At 36.2% G+C, this 26,983-nt stretch overlaps 1 protein-coding gene across 1 annotated transcript; it reads right to left on the bottom strand.

The window, feature by feature from the left end:
• Nucleotides 1-100: 100 nt before the first annotated feature.
• LOC121313908 (serine/threonine-protein kinase Sgk3-like) lies at nucleotides 101-26,983 on the bottom strand. The gene is made up of 16 exons (XM_041246690.1): nucleotides 26,671-26,983; nucleotides 16,934-17,133; nucleotides 16,222-16,305; nucleotides 14,371-14,443; nucleotides 13,074-13,149; nucleotides 12,371-12,446; nucleotides 9,256-9,404; nucleotides 8,307-8,412; nucleotides 8,083-8,214; nucleotides 6,274-6,386; nucleotides 5,601-5,637; nucleotides 4,653-4,739; nucleotides 2,176-2,271; nucleotides 1,588-1,743; nucleotides 1,136-1,225; nucleotides 101-931 (listed from the first exon to the last, which is right to left on the bottom strand). The coding sequence occupies exons 2-16, from the start codon at nucleotides 17,009-17,011 to the stop codon at nucleotides 761-763; spliced, it is 1,524 nt and encodes a 507-aa protein (XP_041102624.1). The 5' UTR covers nucleotides 17,012-17,133; nucleotides 26,671-26,983; the 3' UTR covers nucleotides 101-760.

Raw genomic sequence — 26,983 nt, 5'->3', positions numbered from 1 at the left:
CAATAAATGTAAAATCTGGTATTAATAATTCCATTTGAGTCTACAAAATGAAGATAAATATTTAACACATGCCTGACTGTTGAAAGTTCTTACAAAGAAATACAAATGAAAGGTTCATTTTGTTGTCCTAGAATATTTATTTTTTTACGTGATAATGCATAGTTAAAAAGACTCATATTTTACAAGTTGTAAACAAATATATTTTCTGATAAACAGGTCTTGAAATAGCGGTATAATGTTTTACCTGCACCATGTCTTTTGAAGGTAGAATATTCATCCAACACCATGATATTTTAAACAGATACTACAGCAAAGTACAGAGTTCAATCAAACAATACATTATATTAGAAATGCTTCAAAAGCATGACGTTGAAAATATACACAGTGTAACAGTCAGCAGCAGAAATGTATCAATCAGTAAGTGACTTTAATATGTTATTTATTGAACCTGAAAAATAAGAATACAATTACCAGCCATTAAAACATGTTACTCCCGAGCACTGAAGCTGCATCAACGTGAATATGAATCAGTCTCTAAATGTTTCACCATATATCCTGAAGAAAATAAAAATAAATAAATGATCAATGCAACATTTTGCATAAAAAACAGTGCAGACTCATCTAGGCTTATGCTATGCACAGTGAATTTAATTAAGAATGATCCCTTGTCAGGTTAAAGCTTTTTGTAAAAAGTAAGGCTATGTTTAGTACCCCCCCGCCTCCCACCTCCCCCTCCCAGTCCAGGCAATCAGGAGTCATTCTAGAGGAATGAGTCTTCAGAAGGGGGTGCATAGGAAAAACCGATAAATGCATCATCTGCCTCGAGTACGCTAGCGTTAACAATGGACTGCTCAGAAGAATAGCACACAGACTGTGGGACCGTTTCTTCTGTAAATTCTGTATCAAAGTTCTGGATGTCTTCAGGGCCAGCCTATAAAACAAAAAAATACACAATTTGTTGAAAAATATTAAATGAAAAAACAACAAGCATGCATTTATCTGTGCCCTACACATAAAAACACACTTATAGCTGAATGTGTGCTTAGAACAACCATAAAACATACTATGTTGTCATATTTTTATGAAGTAAGTAAACAAAGAAATGCAAATGTATGAAATAAAAAGGATTACATACTATGCAAGGATTAAATGGAGGTGGGAACTTCTTCTCTACAAGGTCATCCCAGCTGATAGCAAGAAAAAATGGGTGCCTTTTGATCTCAAGCTGAAAAACAGAAACAACTATTGGACCGCTGTGACACATGTGCTTTTAACATGTATTTAATTAAAAAAAAATATATATATATACATTTTTTCAACTATGATACCAATCCTCAATATCCCACTCATGCACCAGCAGCTATTACATAACATTTGAATCTTACACATGCACTCATTCACACATATACAGTACATTATAAATGTGTCCAGAGACGGGGTTTGAACTTAACACTCACATTTCATAGACTACTGCTCTACCCCAGGGGTTCTCCAACAGTGAAGACCAGGGTAGGGAACAGATCTGTAATGCATGGATCGACGGATATCACATACTCAGCCCCCAGGGAGAACTCCTCACACACTTACAAAATCATCGTTCGATCCCAATCTCTTTGTCCGGTCTTTTTCCAGCAATCCCTCCAGAATAGACCAGGCAGCACTGGTAGCTCCAGGCCTAACGGTCAAGGGCTTGTGAAGTATGTTTTCATACATCTCAGCAGTATCTCGGCTATAAAATGGAGGCTGCAGGAAAAACAAAACCAAAAAAAAAGTAATAAATAAATTCTTAGCTTGAACATTCATGGTTCCCTTTTAATAAAAGTCTTCTAAGAGACATGCGCAGACTATAACCGTGTGTGTACATAGTTTTTTGTTTCCATGAGGTAGCAGTCCATATCATTAATACTCTATAATTCATCAGCTGAGCACTTCAAGAGACCAGGCTTGGTGTTTCAGGGTAGGACTGAAGTGCAAAAGTGGAGCTCTATAAGGAACAGCCCCAATAGTGCTCTATCTGGCTACAGTTCCTGTCACTGTCCATGTCTTTCCATGGGTTTATTCACAAACAGTGCTTTCTTTAGCCTCTAATAAACAGTTATAACTAACTTTCACCCTCTACTGAGATGGACAAGATCAGTTGGCTAGAGAGATCATTTGAAGATTATAGTTTCTTACCAGTCCATACAGCATCTCGTACAGGACAGAGCCAAGACACCACCAGTCCACTGTGTTGTCATAGGGCTGCTTTCTCAGGACCTCTGGTGCAAGGTACTGTAAGAAAATGGAATAAGCATTTATTTTATTCTTCAATGCATAAATTAATAGAAATAGAAGTTTGTGTGAACAAAAACAAAGAATCCCTGGGGCACAATGGGTTTAGAAACCCTTCAAGTATACAGTAAGTATCCTGGCAATGTCTCAAATGTAAAGAGAAACCCGATCAAACGTTACCAAAACAGTCACAGACACTGTTTTGTACAGAGTACAAACCCAATATCTTTAAACCGCTTTGTATTTAGAGAATCAAAGGAAAACGAAAAAGTCACATAACACCAATGTTGTAGAAGACAGAAAAGACAAAGCCGTTGCATCCACAGGCTTATAAAAACACTCTACCCTCATGTGGATGCCTAAAAAGACACAACTGCTTTTGAAGATCAAGAAAAATGTCTGTAATAGATCAAGGATGCACATTTCACCAGATTTGTTTACATAAGAATTTAAATAAGTCTGAATGTTTCTGTAAATACAAGATGTTGAATATGTGGTTGCATATAATACAAAAACTTCCTCTGTGGAATCCCCAAAAAATTAAATTTATGTGCTTGGAAAAGTCTTAGACATGTTGCATTTTTCTACTCTAATGCATTATGAGCATCAACAATTTACTCAAAGCCTCCACTAGTGTGTTCTACTATTATAACAACCTTGACTTGCATAAAGATGGAAAAACATTGAGTGAAATAGCTTGCGTCACTTGATTTTCAAGATGTGGAATCCGACAACAGAATTGAGAACAGAACTGGCAGAAGGCACAGGTGTCGTTGTCCATCAAATCAACAGTACGAAATCAGGACTTAAAGGATGTGTTGCAGTAAGAATAATTCTTTAAAGAAAGGGGAACAAGATAAAACGCTAAAATATGCACAATAACACAGAAATTGGAGTATGGAACAATGGTCAAAGGTGCTTTGGACTATTGATGGACAACGTTACCTGTGTTTTCTGCCAGTTCTGTTGTCAATTCAACACTTGTCTTTTTTCTATTCCTTATATATGCTTCTGATATATTTAAAGTTGGATTTCAGTGCTACATGAATGAATTGTCTCTTAATAAATTCAGTGTATATTTGAACATTTCACCAGCCCAATCAAGCACAGCTTTTTCTTGTTTGTTTGATAACCAAATCAATACACGTATCATTATAATCGTGAACACAGGCAATTTTGCTTTACATTTAGAAAACATACTTGTTCAATAAAACTGCTTCTGGTGTACAGAGGTTGAATGAGGCGCACTGTCAGTGTCACATTTGTGCTGAAACGTCTCGGCAGTTTACTCAATTTTAGCCCTTTATTTTAATTGCAGAATAACCCAGATTTTATTTTATTATCATAGAATTTCGTATTTTTTTTTATTGCGGAAAACTAGGATCCCTGGTAATTACTAAAAATCCACATGCAGTACAAATCATTCAATCATTCGTTTTCTTTAATCAAGTAAAACCCTTGAGAACAAATTCTCATTTGCAATAATGCCTTATTATCAGACTGTGCCTTTTAGAAAGTGCTACGATTGTAGCCCAAAGTAACACGCTACCCATAATGAAATGTGCGTCACATCCACAGATATTGATGATTGTTATTGTTACAATGTTTAGCAACAGTGATGTAAACACTACGTTTTGTGTATCATATAGCTTAGTAGTTTGCTTAAAAAATATAGTTAATAGTTTAAAACTATTCAAAGTATATCGAAATGTAATACAAATCCCCAAAACTAGCCCCCCCAAAAAATTAAAAAAAAATACAAGCCCAATTGGATGTGAACCCGCCCAATCTGGCAACACGGTTCACTTCCCGTTCAGGGGCGCTGTGTGACGTCACTCCCCTACAAAATAAACGTTAATATTTCGAAAACCATAGCAGCACAAACAAGTGACATACGAGTCAAAGTTAGTGCTGTTTGTAGGGGGCCAACTTCACGCAGCTATTTTTTGATACGCGCCGTTCACACTGCCTGCGATGCGACGGGTGACACTCAAGCGATGCAAAAAAAATAGGATTGGTGTCTCTATTTGTGATTTTATCGTGCAGTAGCTAGGGAACTGACCAAAAGAGGAACAGATTCCCTTGCACGCCTTCAGTTAACAATGGCGGAAGAAAAGATAATTCTTACAGTATGAAAAAACCCAGAGCTGTAGGTACAATAAAAGGACACAAAAATTATAAAGACATGGCAAAGAGGGAGAACATCTGGCAGTCCATTTCCAGGGAACTGGATATAGCTGGCGTGCATGGTTCGTTTCTCTTTACTGAAATAAGCATTCTGAAAAGCTATTATGTATTTTACATTTTTATTAGCTGTATAACAGGACTATCATATGGGTGATTTTTTCCAGCTGATGATACAATATTAAAAAGAAACTTACTTCTGGTGTCCCACAAAAAGTAGTTGTGGTGTCGTCCTGAGAAATTCCTTCTTTGCACAGCCCAAAATCAGTCAGAACTATATGACCCTAAAAAATAAGGGATTAAAAAATGATTTAACACAATGGTCATTCAAAACGATCAAGTAACAATGTATGATCATCTAATACAAATGTTTTAACTTTGTTGTTCTGCCTTATATCGAAATTGTGCTGCATGTCTGATGTTTTTTGACAGACTGAGTTTGAAGAATGCAACATAAAACCTAATGACTCCTCGAAAAGTTGGGAGTCTGAATGGTAGGCTATATTACAAAAAGCGTGGAATACAAGTCTAGAGGTTCCAATGCCAGTTAGACCCTGGCTAGAATACGGTGTGCAGTTTTGACCCCCACTACCAAAACAAAAAACAAAAAACAAAAACATTACACTTGAAAAGGAAGAAGGTACAGAGAAGGGCAACTAGGCTGATTCCAGAACTTCATGACATGAGCTTTGAAGACAGGTTAAAATAATAAAATCTCTTCAGCCTAGAAAGAAGGGAAAGAGGGAACTTGACTGAAGTCTTTAAAATCATAAATGGTACAAAGTTAACTCAAGACACGACTTCAACGAGAAGAACAAGATGGCACAAATGGAAGCTGAGTAAAAGTAAGTTTAGAACAGAAGTTTTTATTTTATTTTTTTTCAGTTTTCTAAATGCACAGAATAGCCTACCAGGTGAAGCAGTAGGATCTAAAACACTGGTAATGAAACAACAGTAAGGATGTCAATGACAAAGTAGTAATTTAAAGACATAGGAAGATGGAATAGGAGCATGTAAGGATACCCTTCATGAAAAACAGTTTTCACTACAGTCTGCAACTAAGTAATACAATAATACTGTATAGAGTAATTTGATTTCGGTTCAACCTTAGGACTTGAAACTTTCTATAACAAATGTACACTTACTTGGGAGTCTAGTAAAATGTTCTCTGGTTTCAAATCCCTTTAAAAACAAAGACAATCTTATGAAACATTATTCCTTCCTGTAGGCTGCATTTCTGAAGTTGCAAAAGTCTTAAATGTTGTAATGTATTAAGTCACCATGACATGGCATCAAGGTAGACACGAAATTTAGCTGCACTCATTTCTTGCAGCTAAATGCAGCTCCTGCCCCTGCATTGGAATCTACAGTATTACATTGTAATGCACTAGAACAGGAAACCATTTACAGTCTCTGTAAAAATTATGTAGAAAATAACTTTACTGAAGTTACAGTGACTGATATAACATCATGGAAACTGCAAGCTGAAAAGAAACTTCAGATACACACTGGACTCCATTTGTGCTTTCTTTGCACCACTGCAAGTTTGCTTCAATTCTGTTGAGTAAAAACAACATGTAAATGTTACAGAACTAGCAGTAAAATTATTTGTATTACTTACAACTAAAACCAAGCTGTTGTTTAGGTTTTATAACAACATTTACATTTTCACAGATTTTTATCCTTGCCAAAAAGAAGGGTAACGTTACAGTGGTGCAAACGGAACACTAATCTTCTGGCCCCCTGTTTTCTTCTGGGATGAGGATGAACAATACCACTGTCACAGAAATGTACCATCAATAAATATTAGCTTGTTACCTGTAAACAATATTTATTGAATGTAAGTAGCCCAGTGCACTCGCCATTTCTGCAATGTAAAACCTGGCTCTGGGCTCTGGAAAAGTGCGTTCTCTTTGTAGATGGAAAAACAGCTGCAATGTAAGAGATAAGGCACAACTAGTCAATAGAAATCTCTTCCCACACACACGCAAAACAATGGATAATAACATATAGAGGGTACATTTTATCGATTTATTTTACTAGCTTCAATGTCTTTAAAATACTGGTTAAGCTACTTTGCTTTACATGGCTTAAACTAAGGACAGCAAAGTTGTTATTTTCAGACTACTGAAACCTGATCTTTATGATGTTTTCACAGATCTGTCTCTAGCAGTTGTAGTTCATACTCCAACAGTGAATGGTAATATCCTGTTTAAATATGTTACAGTGCATGGAGAAAAAAAGCTTTAACTATTATTCAAGCCAGACCTCTTTCATACACAATCAGTCTTCACACTAGGCTTTAATGTAGTTTTCAATAACCTTGAAAACAAAACGTATCCCAAAATAGTACATTTCAGTAAGGAAAATCTGCAGCAAGCCTGTGTACTGTATTTTAAAGTGTTTTTTTTTTTTTTTTTTTTTTTTTTTTTTTTTTTTTTTTTTTACATATACCATCTTGTCAGTACTGGACTGGTTCCCTGTTGTGAGGCAATAAGGAGCGATTGCATAAATAGCTGAGAAATCAATCCTGAAGTGCAACTTTGGCAGTAGAAGTGTATTATTGACTGACCTCCTTAAAATGCATCTGCAACCCTGACTTTGCAACCACTTCCCCTAAATGTACTTCCTTGATTTCATAAAATGATTTAAAATCAAGGATGCAGCAACTATTCTACTGCTAAATACAGATTCAAAGGTAACAGAAAGTAGTTTCTGAGAAACTATCCCACTTGCATCTTCTCTTTACATGGCGATATAAAGGTTAATTAACATAAAACTCACTACATCTTTTGTATTAACATATCAAATTTAACCTTCAAAATACTAAGCACGGACTAAGCTGATTCAACAATTATTATTATTATTATTATTATTATTATTATTATTATTATTATTATTATTATTATAACAAAAACAGAGCATCTGGGGGCATAATGTAAGGGGACTTGCATCTGTAATTCTTTAATTAACAGGTAAAACAGCAGTTACTTTTACAAAACTAGGACCAAACAACAAAGTATATACAGTATTTAAAAGTTCTCTTCAACACTTTCAATGTGCTTTGTTTCTCATTTTGTAACTTTAACACAATCTGTCTTTCTTTAAAGCACAGAGGAAACGCTTTGAAAACATGGCCCGTAGTATCAAGCAGTTTCCTAATCCATTATGTAGACAGACAGGGACCAAAAACTACCCGAAGTTTGGTTCTGTTCCGTGCTTTCCCACATGTCGAATACCAACGGCAGAGAATCACAGAATGCACTGTGTATAGAGTATGAAGGGAATTCATACTAGGTACACAATGTCTTCTTCCATAGCACTGTAAATAATGTACGTCATTGGCATCTGAAATGGTTTAGAAGATATTAGCAGGTATAATGACAGTAGCAGCAGACAGCTACCCCCTTATGGGCTGCTTTATTACAGTAAATGTTGATAAAGAATGACCAGTAATCCTAGGCCCTTGCTGATGATTCAGTATGACACACTGACCTGACAGCAGTATCTATACTACACAGCACATTTCTCTTATTTGTGCCAGTTCATACTCCCACAGATGACCCAGGACTCTCCAACACTGTAGGAACAAAACTGTTTTACCAACTCCAAGGGCACTGAACTCACCTCTCCTCCATTAATGAAATCCAGCACAAAGTAAAGCTTGTCTGCTGTTTGGAAAGAATAATGTAGCCTAACCAAGAAAGGATGTTTTATATTCTTCAGCAGCACGTTGCGCTCAGCCATTATGTGTTTTTGCTAGAAGAATTAAAAAAACAGAAATTGCAGTGAAATAAAATAAAATAAAGCAAACTGCTCAACATCAGTTCAACATCAACATTTTATATTACCTCTCTCCGGTTAAGTATGACTCTTTTCTGTAAGACTTTGATTGCATAATATGTATTGTCCAGTTTATGTTTCGCAAGAAGAACCTGGCAAGATACAAAATATGAAAATATATATTACACAACAGCAGGATTTTTTTTTTTTCATTTCTTAAAACATGTCAAAAGGAAACCAGCAGTTCAGTATTGTATTGTATTATGGTTTCACTTCCTAAACTACTATGTCATTGTATACATAACTTGCTGTAATCCTAACTTGTTGCAACCTAGTTAATATTGTATATTAATAGTATTAGTTGCACGTACTGTAAACTACACTTCTTAAACATTAAGCTTGCATTGTAGCCCTTAACTGCCCTGTCACACCTGTAAGTCACCCTTGGATAAAGGTTGCCAAATAAATAAATGCATTATTATTATTATTATTATTATTATTATTATTATTATTATTATTATAAACTGTGATTTAAAGCAGTTCTGACTGGTCACACTTGGATCTGACTTATCAATTCCTTATCCTCGCCTGTTCTCAATCTGCATTCTCAACTGCACATCCGAGGGCAGAATGGTACAATCCAAAGTGAAGAATTTAGAGGGCAATTGTGACAGTTTTGTATTTTTTCCATAATCAAACAACTACTTAGTAAGATGCAGGGTGAAAAATAGCTTGACAGTTGTTGTGTTTTTCCATACATCAAAGACAACTACTTAGTAAGATGCATCGGTGAAAATGAGGCTTGTTGAATGACAAGCAGGTTAACTCCTTCACACTTCCGCCTTCACATTGAATAATGAAATAAACAACAAACTGAAATACCAACCCTTAAATTATTTTCACCATTTGACGTTTTTTTCAATTCATGCATTCAACCCCTTATATAATATATATATAAAATATATATAATAAAGTGTAAACTTCAATATATATATATATTATACTATATTTCCATACCTGAAAAAAAGGCCACCTGATAAAACAATTTGAGGTTCATTACCCACAGATTTAAGATAATGTAAAAAAATAAAATAATATAACAAATAAATAACATACTGAGGATTTCCAGATGGACCCAGGTTAATGTCGCCAGAGGTAGAGTTGTGCTATATATAAGAAATTAAAATATTAAAACATGAATAATATATTCCCATTAAAACAACTAATTTTCCACAGACGGTCACAATGCATCAACAGCAAAGGTTACAAAAAAGATCTTAATCTACAGAAGAATACACAAAGACCTTCATAGGGCTATCATGCACGTTCTGTTACATTAAACAAAAAAAGTGCAGACTTTCAAAGACTTGCCCCATCAAAATTGATCTGAATAAATAATCTTTGCACATGAGTACAATTCCTTCAGCCTTGTTTGTAAATCCTTTATAAAACTTCCTGTGTCTGTAGGGCATAGTAATAATGACAAGACTGCTTAATTCACCAGAGACTGCAGGAATTTCCCCCCGCAGGTTCAAAATCTCTTAATGGTCTACAATTCGTTGAGGCGTTCCTCCCATTTACAGATTTACAGCTGCAGTACAGTGACTGAATTGAAGTCACTGTTAATTGGTCTGACTGTGTATTTTCTGCACAGAACTGTTTCAACAACAGGAAGTCTGAACTCTCATTTTGATAGAGCAAATAGTTAAGATGTATGTTTATTTGGGCCATGCAAAATTAATATTTAGCTTCTGACTATACAACTTTATGGAAAAACTGTATTTTTTTTATTTTTATTATTGTCATTATTTAGTCACCAACAAATCTGAGATTTGTGTTGTGTTGAGTGATGGAGGTGCCTTAACATGTTTATCTATTTTTTATTTTTTTTTACCTAGAGCTTCCCTTAATGCATCGTACCAAAGCTTCATTGAACAATATTCCTACGAACGTCATCGCCCCTTAGCGCCCAGACCGAAGTGTGAAAGTAGATACGTGAACGTGACTGGGATGTTATTTATTCTCGCAAGCAATCGGTTGTGTTAACATTACACAGCAAACAATAGGAAAGAATGGAGCGTTTTCTAAAACGTCAAGTTGAGGATATTGATCCAGATGAAGGACCAGGTATTACACATCAGCGGCCAGTGTGTTGTTTGTGCTGATGTTCTTGCCAATGATAGCATGAAACCAAACAAACTCAAAGTAATGCCATCTGGAGACCAAACATCCTGCTCTCAAAGATAAGCCACTCTTTACGTTACAGTATATATTATTTTATTTTTGTTTTTGATATACTTTATTCTTTTTTCATACTGAATTGTACTTTGTTTTGAATTTCTATCTGAATATTGCCTTTGTTCATTTATAAAATATAAAAACAATAAAAATAATAGTATTTATTTTATATGTGAAATAAAAGTTGCTGATCAGTTAAATCTCATTCCACTATCTGACAACATAGTTAAGTCCTGGTCACACCTGGAACGATAGCGATTTTTAAAAATCCTTCCAGTTCAAATGAATGGAGGTAGTCACACCACAGTGATAACAATCATTGTAAACGCTAACGATAGCTATCGTTTCAATCGCTTTCACAGCGTTTTTTCCAGCTACAACGCTAACGATAACTGTTCCTGGCCAATCAGGGATGTATTAAATGTGACATCTTCACCAACCTGGTGTTATTTTATATGTTATTTTAAACATGATAAACATTAAATACAGGCTTTGCAATGATTTACTACAGAGAAGACAACCCTCCACTGTAATTTTCAGCACTATACCAAAGAGCGTGTGGAATTCCCCTAACTCCTCCCTACTCTACAGTATTATGTGTAACCACACTCATCTTCTACGCCTTCTATTGATCAAATACAACAGGAGTATTTCTTAATGTGCCTCATCACTGTCCCTCATTTTGCTGGAAATAAAAGTGGGTGTGTACTAAAAAGTTGATTGGCATTTGCTGTACAATATATCGGAGCCCTTTTTTTCATTCTGGTGTGACCGCTGCACAAGCGATTTATGGTTATTATTATCATTATCATTCCAGGTGTGACCGGGGCTTTAGCCACAGAATTGCTGATATGGCAGAAAACACAGAGGAGCAGCATGTTGAAGCTGTGAGGTGAAGCCCCCTTTTTGCACTACAATTTGACGAGAGTACTGACAGCGCCAATGCAGCACAAACAATGGTTAATGTTTGATACATCAGCTTATCGTATGTTTGTCATGAACTCTCGCTCCCCACTTCACCAACACTTACTCGACCAGTGCTTTCAAGTCTTACTGGGCTATTTGGCTGACATATTTGAAAAGCTCAATGAACATAACCTTTCTTTGCAAGGTAAGAACTGTAACATTTTCATTGCACAGGAAAAAGTATAGCGCTCTTCCCAAAAACTTTTTGCTTTGGAGTAGCCGTGTGATGCAAGATGTTCCCAACACTGTCTTCTGTCATTACGGATTTTGGAATGTCGATCCTGGAAGTTGTGATAGTGGAGGAAGCATTTGTCTCAGCTTTACATGCAATTGAGAGTATATTTTCCCCAAAAGTGAGGCAAATTAATTACAGGATAATTTGCCTGGGTTTGAAATCCGATTTCAGAGAACTTCGTAGCAAAGGCCAAGATTGCTGTGAGTCTAAAATAATTTGATTGGTGTTGCTGGTGACTGTTTTGAGAGATCATTTCAAAGTTATGTCTATTGATCAGTTTTGGCTGACTTGTCAGAAATAGTCGTCGAAATACTTGTTCACTTTGTTATCTGTGTGAAACAAGGTTTTCTTTGCTTATTTACGTAAAGAACAAGTACAGAAATCACTTGAATGAACCTCTGCCCTAATGACTGACATGCTTTGCTACCAGAAACATGCTTTGGCTCTGCAGACGTCGCTAAGGTGAAATCACCTGCTCTAGGAAGTTACTATTACAGTACACGAAAGTAATGAATGTAAACTAAGAACTTTTTTTAACCTATTATGGTACCCAATATTATTTTCTGTAACATGTTTATTTTAAATATGCACATGCGAGACCAACATGGCGAATAGAAGAGTATGACAGGTATGATGTATGGAATTAATGTGTTAGCTACTACCCCTTGAAAATAAGTTTAATACAATGCTAACTTTTTCTTCATCATCTTCTGAAGGATCAGAAAGATTATTTGGTTTGTCCATCAGAAGAAATGCCCTCACATCAGGACTGAAAAAAGAAGAGAACATATTAAATCTTACAGATTCAGGAAATAAACCCTGCAGCTCTAATACAAGTCAACATATTGTATTAACAATTTTTTTGGTTCAAGTCTCTCGTTTTCATATTGCTACAAAAAATGTAAAATGTGAAGCATAAGTTAGTTTTTCTTGTTAAAGCAGCACTGGTAAAATAAATAAATAAATAAATAAATAATAATGATTCCTCAAGTCATGTTTTTTTGTTCTTCTCCCAGAATTGCAGTAATAATTTGTAAGTGTGTTACTGAAAGCCAAGCAATGAAATTCAGCCTTCATGCATGCATCCATCTTTAAGTATCAGGAAGTTGTATTAATTATGCACAGCTGGGACTATCTTGATTTTGGGTGCCAAGGTACATTAGTTTTAATAACTGTTTAAACACAACATTGATCCCTGTTTTAAGTACGGTATTTACAAAGCTGTTGATGTGACTGACACACATAACATATTAAAACCTGCATTTTTATTTGTGTTGCATTATACCAGATGAATAGGAAACAACTTTCAACATCATTAAGGCAGAACACAGATGAAAATAATAATTTAAAAAAATATAGAAAATAAAAATGAAAAACATAAAAACAAGATACTTACTGGTTACTTAGTTGAGGATGCGTGACCAATCTCTGAATAAATTCATGTAGCCCTGTTCTTCTTTGCTTTATAAATTCTGTTTAAATGTAATAGTAAAATCACTATAGTAGAATTCCCTTTTATAGTGATAGTGCTCTGCATATAATCCAGGCACTTCTGTATTATAAAATGATTTTACAGCGAATCTGAACAATGACAATCTTTGATTTAATTTGTCACTCACATTTGACGAGCACACACGTGAATGACATAGGCATACATAACTGATCAATGTCTTTCCAACACATTAATGAAGAAACTCAACTCAATTTCCTCTGTTTATGTTAGCTGCTCTCCAAGTTGTTAATCTGTAACCTTTAACCAGAAGAGTTCTCAATGTTTAATTATATATTCAAGCTGAAACCCACATAATGGAACTGATGAACCTGAAGCGTAAACTACATTGCTCACATGAATTATGCAGCATGCCCCTAATGCTTTAATTGAACACAGCATTTGCTAGCACTTACTCAGCAAATAGCATCAATGCCCTTGAATATAAAAGATGAGACACAAATAGTGTACAACATTTCATGATATAGCACGTCACCATGAACTATATACATTGTGTTTAAATAGTATATTATAGAGTGAGTCCATGTAAAGTCTCTTTAGATTTGGGCAAGAGGTTCCCAAGATATAGCCTTCAGCACTGTGAAAAGTACAATGATGTAGATTCTGATACCCTTATTAACTTGCCAAGGAATGCCCATACACTCATATTTCTAACTGATAAGCACATATAATGATATAGCTAAAATTGTAAAGTGTATACAGACGTACGGCTATTTCTACAGCATCCCTGTTGCACGTGCTACCTACTCCCCTTAGTCAAGTCTTATTTTGATTTGCTTTTTTGTTACTGATGAACCAAATATATTTTATTAAAAAAAAAAATACTGCCTAAATCAGGGGTCTCCAAACCTGGTCCTGGAGGGCCAGCGTCCCTCCTGGTTTTTGTTCTAACTGTATGCTATATTAATTTATTGGTCCAGTTAAGCTTCTAATAAGCACTTAATTGACCCAATTAAGTAATTTAGGGTACAGTTGGAACAAAAACCAGGAGGGACACTGGCCCTCCAGGACCAGGGTTGGAGACCCCTGGTTTAAATCATAAATAAACATAGTTATTTTCAAAGCAGTTAACTGTCTGGGACCACTAGTAGATAAAGTGGTAAAGCAAAAGACACTGTCTTATACCCAGTAGTATTGTCTTAGTAATTTGAAAGACATAATAGTTTAAAAATATGTTGTTTACCTGGATCAAAGTTGTCTCCGAATATCCGTTTCGCTGGGAGCTTCAAGTTGATGTTAGGAAACTGTTTTTTTAGCTACGAAACAGAAATGACATGTTTAAAACAAAATGGAAAACAAGATTAAGGCATGATTTACAGTACACACTTAAATTAGAGCCTGTGTAAGCTTGTTTTCAATATCCAGGAACTCTGGATGTTCAAAGAGTTTATATTTTAATTAGATGAAAATAGGAAATGCACAAGAAGTAGAGTTCTATTATTTGCAGTAGTTGGACTGAAACTAACTTTCTTTGCTCTCCACAGGCATTTCCTTAAGAAGGCTTGTCCGCCAAAACAATTTACATTCTGTTTTTCTGCATTTAACAGGAATTACAAAAGGAAAACTACTTCACATAAATTCCATACCATACAATCTAACTTGGCTAAAGTTAAAAACACATCTTTATACTAAAGCTCACAATGGCCCTGAAACCATTGAAATCGTGCACAATGCATGACTGTAATTCAACTGCTACTACCCGGCTTTCATATACAGTACACTATGTTGGCTTGATGAAATAATTGATCATTTCAAACAACCACTACAATACTCATATACAGTACTAACATTACTTTTAAACAAAAATACATGAATGCATTTTATATACCTGAATACAGAACACATATTACACTGTTTCAAAGCTCTTTTCAAAATGTCCGCTCTAGTGCACTGATAGTTTCAGGATTATTGCCCACACTGTCAAACAGGTAACACAGCGATAACGATCCATGATAGGGTACGGAACAGAAAGGCCAGAGCACTTGCTGTTATGTTTTTATTTATTTATTTGTTTTTGATTTAGAGGATTTAGGAGGACAGATCTCAAACGCCAATGCACTAGAGCAGACTTTTTGAAAATAACTTTGAAACAAAGTTATAAGCATAAAAAGTTGTCATGATGTTAACAATGAAAAGAAAAATTACAGGTACGTTATTTAAACAGTTGTAGCAACACCTGGGTACGCATAATTTTATATTTTTCGGAACCTCACTACTTACTCCTTAAGACACAGCACAACATTTACAACTTATAATGGCACTTGGTTGCTGTATAATACAGCCTCTCACTTTTCTGATACATCACAACCAGCAAGTACATGTTTTCTTTTTACATTTTACCTGGGTTTTCTAGACTAATATCCTGGGAAACTAACAAACAAATAGTAACTGATCATTTCAGTTAATCAAGTTCTGAGTAGCGTGGTCCTTATCTTATATTCTGCAATACTACAGATGGTTTCAGCTAAATGGAGCAGAGAGAGACATTCATTCAGCAACAGCACAAATCCAACCGTCAACCAAGCAGTTATACTGCTAATTATAGCCATGTAGGTATACCACAGCCCCGGATGAATCGAATTAGATGCATTTAAGTTCCTTGGTTTAGTTCAAACACAGCACATCTCTGTTTCATTAATACAGTTCCATACCCCCTGCTCCGACTGTGCTGGACAACTGAGCTCACAACATTTGTCCTTTTAAAAACATGCAGGTATAAGGAAACGCAAATGTAATATCTAGTTGCTGGGCACTTCCATAATTGTTTCATATGCTGATGCCTTGTAAAAGCTAACAGGACTTTAAACCACAACATAAATTTAAAGCAACACAAGGCAGGTAGTCCCAAAATCTAATAAAAAGCATTTTACACTATCAATAAGTTTATAAATACATTTATTGTCTCAATCCTCTGCAGTGGCCATTACCTGTAGATATTGATCTGCGGCTTGGGCAGCAAACTACTGCCGCTGTCAATTATCTAGCAAAGTTGCTAGCAATTGAAATAACAGTATCTGACTGCCACTTTACTTACTGTGTTGTAGAGTTTATCAAATTCTGCATATCTCCTGAAGACAAACCATTCATGTCTGCTGACAGAAACCATTACTTTGTAAACCTAAAAAAGAAAAACAGGTCTCATTAAGAAAAAAAAAATAAAAATCTTGCATTGTTTTTTTGTAGATTATAAAGATTTCTTCCCACTACTTTACACCACGAAAGGACATTCTGAGTTGTCTAGTTAGAAGTTATCGATTCTGACAGATACATTTAGGAGCTTGGTATGAAAGACAGTTAGAAACCAAGTGTAAACCTGTGCTGCCTGAAAAAAACCCAGCTGAGATCTGGCTAGATTGCAGGGATTCATTTTTTTATTTTGTCTCTATGATGTGTAAATATCAGAACATTCTGTACCAGTTTATGAAATATTATTATTTCTACCCATAACATGCCCTTTGGTTTTATCCAATGATAACACAACTATAAACAGTGTTGCTAAGTTGTTGTTGTTGTTTTTTTTTAAACTACAATTAAAAGGCATTGTCATAGTTACAGTATTCAACAGTTTGATATGTGACATGTTGTGCAATTAAAAATGCATACCAAAGGATTTGCCTATTTTTAATTTCTACTGTATTCTTCTGCATGCCTGTAGAATGATTTATACAGCACAAATACTGTAGCACGGTACACAGTAGCACGCATTGCACATTCAGTAACGCACATCAGCATGCCTTTCTACTTACCGTATACCGCTTCTTTTTGTCCCGTTGCTCATTATGGCAGGGAATGCTGACATAGGCGCAGCTTGGTTCGGCATCCATCTTGTTCAACTACACAGGCTGGCGAAGACTCAAGAATAACAGATGAGAAAAAAGGATTTTCAAGGTTCAGATCCAACAAAGCCAAGCATATGGGTGGACATCTGAATTCCCATCATTTCACTCTAAAAAAAAAGTATAATATATTACAACAGGACACACAATCCAAGTAATTCATAGAATCTTTACTTTGAATGATGTTCTGTACACTCTGTTGTTGTACTAGATATATTAACCAAAAGCTTAAAAAAAACAACATTTTTTTAAGCCCCATTCATCTGGATATAACAATCGGACTATAAATGCTGCTTCCTGTCCTCGTTTATAGCATATGTAGCAATGTGACCCAACCTGAGCCAGACTGCATATGTGGTGTCATTTTGGGTCCTTATACAGTAACTGCACAGAAACTGAGCAAAAATAGAGAATTCCCATGAAACACTACAGGGGTCTAGTCTCAACAGGCCTTTAACTCTCTGTTAACCCTGATGTTTCTCCCAGTGGGGTGATACTCTATGAATGTTTTTTTTTGCATTCCCGATTTTGGAATGTCGATTTATTATTCAACCTGGCTGCAACCCCCGAACTAGCTAGGGAGAGACGAAGACAAGCACTCGCGTTCTCCGAAACAAGTCAGCCGTCCGCCATGCAGCCATATTCAGAATTTACAGCGTTGGAGGACCACGCAATTCAGAATTTTTTTACGTACGTTTTAAGTACAGCTACAAATAAACAGGAAAACAGTATTTGTCACGTAAAATGATTCAAGGATTTGCTGAACTGTCACTGTCCGCCTGTCAATTTGTATTCTTTCATTTATACATTGAAGTCTGCATGCATTAGTCTGACAATCTCTTACTCAAGAGGGTTAGCAACCACCCTCTTCCCTACCACACTGTACACGGTTCCTCATTTCCTGCAAGCCTCAGTGAACTTGCCCTACCTTGTATGAAATATTTGGCACAGACAATGTGTTCCGACTACTGACATTTCTGGTACACATTCCTGCTCAAGCAGGCAGGCAATTTGCAAATGGCTAAAGGCTTGAACTAGCTTCAAATTACAATTCCCTCAAGGGGCATGCACTGACAGTCCAATTCAGTAAACTTTTAGCTTGAAAAATTGTTTAGTCGGAACTTTAAAATCTGGTAATAGCAACACTGTATGCAGATACAGTAGATGCATTCAGCCGCAGCAAAAGCTCCATATACATTTAGCATGAATTTGTACTTTATGGATGCACTGTGAATATCCTATTACTTGTATGTTAGTAGAATTTGTAATCATGAAGGAACTGTCCAATCACCCTTTTAAAACCCTGTGGCACATTCTGTACTACACCTAACCTAGTTTTATGGCCAAAAGTTCTGCATCACAGAGGATTTTCGGATTGAGACATGTATTATATATGAACGGAATTTCGATATTTTATTTAATATCAAGTAATCAAAGAAACAACAAAATGATATCGCAAAAGTCTACAGAAAGCCATAATCGCAGTACAGTATTTCATGTTAGATTTCAAAAATGTCACATTTTTCAATTTGTCAGTTTTTCATTAAGTAGGTTATATGGAAAACTACAAAGCGGTATGTAATTCAACATGTTAACGTAACATGATTCATCAGGTTTCATCCGACTTTATGAAGCAAAATTAGTTAACTCTATAGGGTGATGCAAACCTTTTGGCCGTAGCTGTAGACAATACAAAAAAGTGTACCTCCGTACACTACATCCCCAGAGCTTATGGTAAAAGGCGTTGCTGACAAGCCATTCACAAAAATGAAATACGAAATGATTGGATAAAGGAAATTAAACATAGAGACCATTTCCCCACTCCCAATAGAGTGGTTTCCTCAGCTGAATAGACGGTGGTACACAAGCAGATTACTGCAGCATTAACAAGAGCAATCAGGACCTGTCACCCAGAGTCAAGTCAATATGCAACCACAGTATTTTTTAAATACTGTGGTTGCAGTGGCAGGTTTGCAAACTCATACAGAACAAGCACCTCTTAAGGGGACGTTTGATAAGTACTACAGTATCAGTTTTATTCAAATATAGATTATGAAGACCTACAGTAAATTCAGCGCTTCTGATACTCTCATTATCAGCATCATTACTTCTTGTAGGGAAATCTAGCAACATCTTAAACTGATCACAGTAAATTAATCTATTCTTAAATTGATTCACAATTATGAAGTTGTCTATCGTAAGCTACTACTGTAATATGTATTCTTGACCCTATAATCATGGCAATCTGTATCACTTAATGCAATGTACTGCATACAGAGTTTCATTTTATAGGTCCAAGCCTTTTAGAGACACAGTAAAGCAGATGGCATACTTGGCAGAACTGTTGCAGATTTATTGCAGCCTTCTAAGTTACTTTCAAATTCCTGTGTAATCACAAACCATTTCTGGGATGTGGGCTACATCAATCAGTGACAGTACCTGTACTTCAAATTTGCAGTTACAGGCAATTACAGCAGGACTACATGAATCAATTACAGCAGGACTACATGAATCAATTACAGCAGGACTACATGAATCAATTACAGCAGGACTACATGAATCAATTACAGCAGGACTACATGAATCAATTACAGCAGGCAACAACACTTTATACAGATACTCCTTAGCAAACTGACCGCTCTCCAATGCAGATATCTTTAAATACAAAGAGACTTTACAATGAAATCACGCCTACGTTGTTGTGTAGCATATTCTGCTGTGTTTAAAACAACAAATAAATAAATAAATCCTAATACAAAAGATTAACTTACCACAGAGCATCTGTGAAGCTGTTTCACCCACAACACAACGTTCTGCAATAGGAGAGGTCCTTTGTGCAATGCTAAAGTGGAATGAACTGCATCAACGCACAACTGGAAGGGCCACACTTAGCAGTCCCCATGCAATCAGCTCAAAACCTCCTGGGGAATCACTGAAGAACGGTATCCATCCTCTTTTACCGTGTGAACACAACCTCTGCCTTCCAGTTCCTCAGAATAATACAGCTCCTCTTTTCAGAAACTTATTAAAAAGCACACTTAAGACTGACAGAAGAACTTACAACTTAAAAATGACTTTTCAAACGTAAAGTACGATTTATTATTATTATTATTATTATTATTATTATTATTATTAGCAGTAGCTTGAAAAAGAGCAATGCGTGTCACTGATTCCCTTTAGGCTGGTCTTACAGCTCAGTACACTTACAAAATGTAAAACAATACTTGCATAATGTTCATCTTTCTTTCACTCCAGAACAGAAAATATTTGTCAAACATGATTTATAATAAGTCATATCCTGTGTCAGTATACTGTGCAATATAACTTATTTCTCAGACACTTGGCAAAGAAAGAGCAGCCTGTCCTCACAGACCTCAAGATCTGCACTTTCATTAACTACAGTACTATAAAGTACTGTACAGCATATGTATTTAATTATTCTGCAAGGTGAACTGAGATTTTGTGAATAAAACTCTACATGCTACTGTAAGAAAGTGTCTACTTGAAATGACACCTTATCAGAAAATAAAGTAAGTGTTGTTGTTGTACTACCTAGCGGAATTTCCTACTAACAAGCCAGAAATCCTACACGGAAAACAGACTTTTACTATTTTAATGACAGTAAAAAAACAAACTATTACTGTAACACTAGTGCACTTGTCTGATGACAGAGTCAGAAGTTGCTATAGATTTCAACACCAGGTCTAATGTTGTTTCTCCAAAGCGGGGATTTTACAAATCACAGTAACATTGCAATGTTTTATGAGAATGAAGGGACAGATGGAGACAGGAATTGCAGTTGCTGAATTCATGGTTTATTATTTACAGGTATTTATTTAGTCACTGTCAGTCGTGTTTAATGCAGTATCGATTTTAACTGGATTTTCTAGGTGCTCTCTGTCTCTCTCAACAACCAAACCATTCTACCATTTTTACCGTTCCCAGCTCGAGCTCTCCTTTGAGTATTTAAGACTGGAGTGTTTGCCTGCCCTGCTATGCTCAGCACTCTCTTCATGTCCAAACAGCAAAACAAGTCCTCTCAGTTCCTGCAGACTGCCGGGTCATTACAACACTGTAAAGGGGTGTTACAGTAACATTCCTTGTGAAGTGACTACTCTACACATTGGCAGCCAACTGGAGGATAACCTGCCTTTGTATTAATTCTTACAAAATGGTTACATTTTATATGCGTAATTTCACTTTCACTTTAACAGCTACTAAAACTAAAAGAAGTAATTCTTCCCTCTGTTCATTTTTGGCTTTATCTGTTTTCCAGCTGGACAGCCTCAAAACCTTTGGTTTGAACTCCTCAGAAACCTTTTACTCTGCTTCTCAGATGCCAACTGTAAATGTGTCAGCCTGACATGTGTGTTTCAGTCCAGTAGCATTCAGCTTAAACAAATAAACAAACAAACAAGTTCAAAACGAACAAAAGCCCTGGATACAATAATCTGACATTCGGTGTTTATTACCCAGAAATGAACTTCCAGTTTTACACAGGGTGATTTTAACATGGCCCCAGAGAGAAGGCCACCATCCTTGTCAAGGATGTTTCCATTGTGCATTTGAGATACAGCAGCTTGAACATAAGAACATAAGAAAGTTTACAAACGAGAGGAGGCCATTCGGCCCATCTTGCTCGTTTGGTTGTTAGTAGCTTATTGATCCCAAAAGCTCATCAAGCAGCTTCTTGAAGGATCCCAGGGTGTCAGCTTCAACAACATTACTGGGGAGTTGATTCCAGACCCTCACAATTCTCTGTGTAAAAAAGTGCCTCCTATTTTCTGTTCTGAATGCCCCTTTGTCTAAATTCCATTTGTGACCCCTGGTCCTTGTTTCTTTTTTCAGGCTGAAAAAGTCCCTTGGGTCGACACTGTCAATACCTTTTAGAATTTTGAATGCTTGAATTAGGTCGCCACGTAGTCGTCTTTGTTCAAGACTGAACAGATTCAATTCTTTTAGCCTGTCTGCATATGACATGCCTTTTAAGCCCGGAATAATTCTGGTCGCTCTTCTTTGCACTCTTTCTAGAGCAGCAATATCTTTTTTATAGCGAGGTGACCAGAACTGCACACAATATTCAAGATGAGGTCTTACTAGTGCATTGTACAGTTTTAACATTACTTCCCTTGATTTAAATTCAACACTTTTCACAATGTATCCGAGCATCTTGTTAGCCTTTTTTATAGCTTCCCCACATTGTCTAGATGAAGACATTTCTGAGTCAACAAAAACTCCTAGGTCTTTTTCATAGATTCCTTCTCCAATTTCAGTATCTCCCATATGATATTTATAATGTACATTTTTATTTCCTGCGTGCAGTACCTTACACTTTTCTCTATTAAATGTCATTTGCCATGTGTCTGCCCAGTTCTGAATCTTGTCTAGATCATTTTGAATGACCTTTGCTGCTGCAACAGTGTTTGCCACTCCTCCTACTTTTGTGTCGTCTGCAAATTTAACAAGTTTGCTTACTATACCAGAATCTAAATCATTAATGTAGATTAGGAATAGCAGAGGACCTAATACTGATCCCTGTGGTACACCGCTGGTTACCACACTCCATTCTGAGGTTTTTCCTCTAATCAGTACTTTCTGTTTTCTACATGTTAACCACTCCCTAATCCATGTACATGTGTTTCCTTGAATCCCAACTGCGTTCAGTTTGAGAATTAATCTTTTGTGCGGGACTTTGTCAAAAGCTTTCTGGAAATCTAAATAAACCATGTCATATGCTTTGCAATTATCCATTATCGATGTTGCATCCTCAAAAAAATCAAGCAAGTTAGTTAGACACGATCTCCCTTTCCTAAAACCATGTTGACTGTCTCCCAGGACCCTGTTACCATATAGGTAATTTTCCATTTTGGATCTTATTATAGTTTCCATAAGTTTGCATATAATAGAAGTCAGGCTTACTGGTCTGTAGTTACCTGGTTCAGTTTTGTTTCCCTTTTTGTGGATCGGTATTACGTTTGCAATTTTCCAGTCTGTCGGTACCACCCCTGTGTCAAGAGACTGCTGCATGATCTTGGTTAGCGGTTTGTAAATTACTTCTTTCATTTCTTTGAGTACTACTGGGAGGATCTCATCCGGCCCAGGGGATTTGTTTATTTTAAGAGCTCCTAGTCCCTTTAACACTTCTGCCTCAGTTATGCTAAAGTTATTTAAAACTGTTTAGGAACTGGATGACATGTGGGGCATGTTGTCAGTATCTTCCTTTGTAAAAACTTGTGAAAAGTAATCATTTAATATATTTGCTATTTATTTTCTTCATCTACGATTTTGCCATTTGTATCTCTTAAACATTTAATCTCCTCTTTGAATGTTCTCTTGCTGTTGTAATATTGGAAAAAACATTTTGGAATTGGTTTTAGCTCCCTTAGCAATGTTCATTTCTATTTCTCTCTTGGCCTTTCTAACTTCCTTTTTGACTTGCGTTTGCAGTTCTGTGTACTCTTTCTGCGTACTTTCTTTTTGGTCCTTTTTTAATGCTCTGTAAAGTGCCTTTTTTCGCTGAATATTTTTTTTAATTGATCTATTAAACCATTTTGGCAATTTAGTTTTACATTTAGATTTGTCTACTTTAGGGAAATAATTGTTTTGCGCCTCTAGTACTACATTTTTGAAGAACAACCATCCTTCTTCTGTGGGTGTTTTCTCTATTTTACTCCAATCTACTTCTGTTAGTCTCTGTTTCATACCTTCATACCTTGTCCCTGAGAAACAGTTCACCATTTAGGGTTAATGTAGTATCTTTACTACGATACATGATCCCTTGCTTTTGTAAAAGTGCACTGTTGATTCTTAATAATCTCTCATGTACTGTATGCAGACATGTTTGATACCACACTTAACTGATTTTAATGGTACTCTTTTTTTTTTTATCTGTTAATACAACCAGCTGTTCTTTCACAGGGAAGTCCTAGACCATCCTTTTAAAACCAGCAAGCAACAGACAAGCATGAAGAAGCACGTGTGATTATATTCAAATTTAATGTACTGAACAAAAAAACAAGACATCTTGAGCACATATATTTTAGAGAACACCCAAACAGTGTAAAACTGTGTACAGCGGATAGCAGTGCCTCAGTTTTAACGATGATGTGAAAATGTCTATTAATTGGAACAAGAGTCCCATTCAAAAGGTTTAGTAGAACAAAGTACGTTATGAACAGGCTTGTTTTTCCCACTATACAGTATGTATTGCAATTTAACTGACGGATTCATGGAATGTCAATGAGAACCAGATGGACAATTGTTTTTTTCAAAAAAAATAAAAAAAATAACACTAATTAAAAAATGCAATAAGCGTTGCAAACAACAATGTTTGTCTTTTTCAACAATATTTGCAGGAAGGGAACCATTCACGTATTAATAAATGTCAGTACTGTACGCGGTTCTTTTTTCTCCTTTGGTATGAGTCCAGGCTGTAAACTAAACAATACATGGGTGTAACAACCATGAAACCCTGAAGCGCATATCTCAGTTTAAAATAGAAACAATGTAGTCCCTACTGGATGTTCATTAAGCAAGCATTTGAAAATCGATAGAGATTGCTACTGTACTGAAATGTTTCACTGCTAATAAAAATAAAGACCCCCGTTGCTGAACTCACCACAGTGGAATCTCTGATGGGAGAGATTCTATAGAAGCGTGTCCTATACATTCTGACTAAGGAGATTGCAGTTTTAAAATGTGGCAGAGCATGGAGCGCAGCACTTTAGACCTGAACACAGAGCCGACAGGGAAGGCACAAACAGTCTGGTTTCAGCAACCACTGGGGCTTATTATGAGTTCAGATGTCTCACTATTTCCTGTAATTAATCAACTCTGAAATAGTACATTCTGTAAACTGCAGATTGCGGGATTTTGTGCAGTGAGTAAATCCTAATATTTCAATTCCTCCTACACAGATTTACTATTAGCTGCAACCCCCCGGCGACGCTGGAAACAGAGGCTGAAACACGCGCCCTCCGAAACGTGTTCCTGCCAATCTGTCATTTTTCGCAATGCAGATCCACAGCGAAGCCAACACAGATCTGAATGGCTCCACTGCAGACCTGCAGGCAGCCTGTCAGCCAGAGGGGTCGCTGGTGCACGGTGACCCGTGGATTGCCCTGCCGACCTAATCCCGCCCTACCCAGGCGGCGTTCGGCCAATTGTGCGCCGCCCCCTAGGAACCCCCGGTCACAGTCAACAATGATTCGAGCCTGCGATCGCCAGGCTATAGGGCGCATCCTGCACTCCAAGCAAAGCGCCTTTATTGGAGGCGCCACTTGGGAGCCCAGTTATATCTTCTTTTAAAGTTATCCCGTTGGGAAATCACAAGAACTACCATGTTATTTCACAATTCGATAATGCACAGCAACATGTACAGTAATTCATGTAACCTAGGTGCACTAACCCCAGCTCAATGCCCTCAATGTTTCCATTTTTTGGAGGTAACACCTCCATCTTTTACTACAAATGTCAGCTGATTTTTATATTATGTATGAATTGAGGTTACTGTAACCTGCTGTTTTACAACTTGCACCTAACCCTCCACAACAGAAGCGTTTCACAGGACAAGGTACTGCTGATTGCACAACATTGCCATTTACTAGGACCTGAGATGCACATAAGCTGCTGTGTTGTCCTAGAAGGCAGGAAAAGGGCACTCTGACCTGACAATGATATGCATGACCTTTTGCTGGCCTATTCTTGTAAATCAGTGGGGAATCCTGGTCCTCTGGCTTTTGTTCCAACTGTGCCCTAAATTATTTAAATGGACCAATTACCAATTATTGGTCTAATTAAGTAATTTAGGGCACAGTTGGAACAAAAACCAGGAGGAACACCAGCCCTCCAGGAACATGGGTTCCCCACCCCTGTTGTAAATGATTCTGTAGCTTCTTACAGTAGACAGGTTTTAAAATAAGCAAACAAAAAAACAATCAATACTGTATCTAGACTTCCTCATAATCATTACTAAATGATAAACTCTGAATCCATTTTCAATATTATATATCTATCTATCTATCTATCTATCTATCTATCTATCTATATATATATATATATATATATATATATATATATATATATATATATATATATATAAATCTAAAAGTAATCTTAAATTAAGATGTATACACACAACCTATATAATTTATATGCAAATCAATTAAAGTAATTAGGCCTACACATTTTGTAAACAGTATATAGTAGTTATATTTGCATCGAATTTCAAACCGTTTTCTTTATTTTTTACTTTTTAAATCAAAAAACTTAAAACTAGTCTTACCTATTTAAACGTGTACACGTAACCTTAATGCAAAATTTAAACCGACTCATTCATTTAAAAAGATACAGTACAATACAAATCAAGAAAAAATAATGGTACAATATTGTATGTAAATGAATCTGGTCCATCCGTGTTGTACGCAACTACCACACATTAATTACTGTGTAGTACCCAAATACTAAATAGTAGTACAGAATAGCAGACTAGATAGTACTACACGTTTACTGTAAAATGAAAGTAAAAAGAAAAATGAAGTTCACATTTCAGTTCTTACACATAAATGAAGTTTGCATATGTTCGATTAATTTATAACATAAATATTACCAAAAGATTACCGTCAGAACACTCAAGCTGTTACACTTACCCGTTTTGCAAAACTTTTAAAAGTTAAGTAAACCTCTTCCTCGTTCTCACTCCCGTTCTCTGCTTGCTTAGAGAATCGTTATCAATATCACTGACGTGTCGGACACTGCCAACAAATGCATGTAAACCTCACCACACGATTTTTTTTTTTTTTCTAAAGTAGTAGTAACGTCATAGAGCTTTTATGTTTTCCCCAACAAAAAAATAAAAAAATAAAAATAAAATAAGTATCGACTACACCCATGCAAATTAACGCTCTTTTAAACGCTGCCTAGATACGAAAGTCTAAAACTTTGCACTCAAAATTCTGTGCA

The sequence above is a fragment of the Polyodon spathula genome, chromosome 4, assembly GCF_017654505.1.
Source record: "Polyodon spathula isolate WHYD16114869_AA chromosome 4, ASM1765450v1, whole genome shotgun sequence".
NCBI classification, from domain to species: domain Eukaryota; kingdom Metazoa; phylum Chordata; class Actinopteri; order Acipenseriformes; family Polyodontidae; genus Polyodon; species Polyodon spathula.
This window is presented reverse-complemented; position numbering and strand designations above follow the sequence as displayed.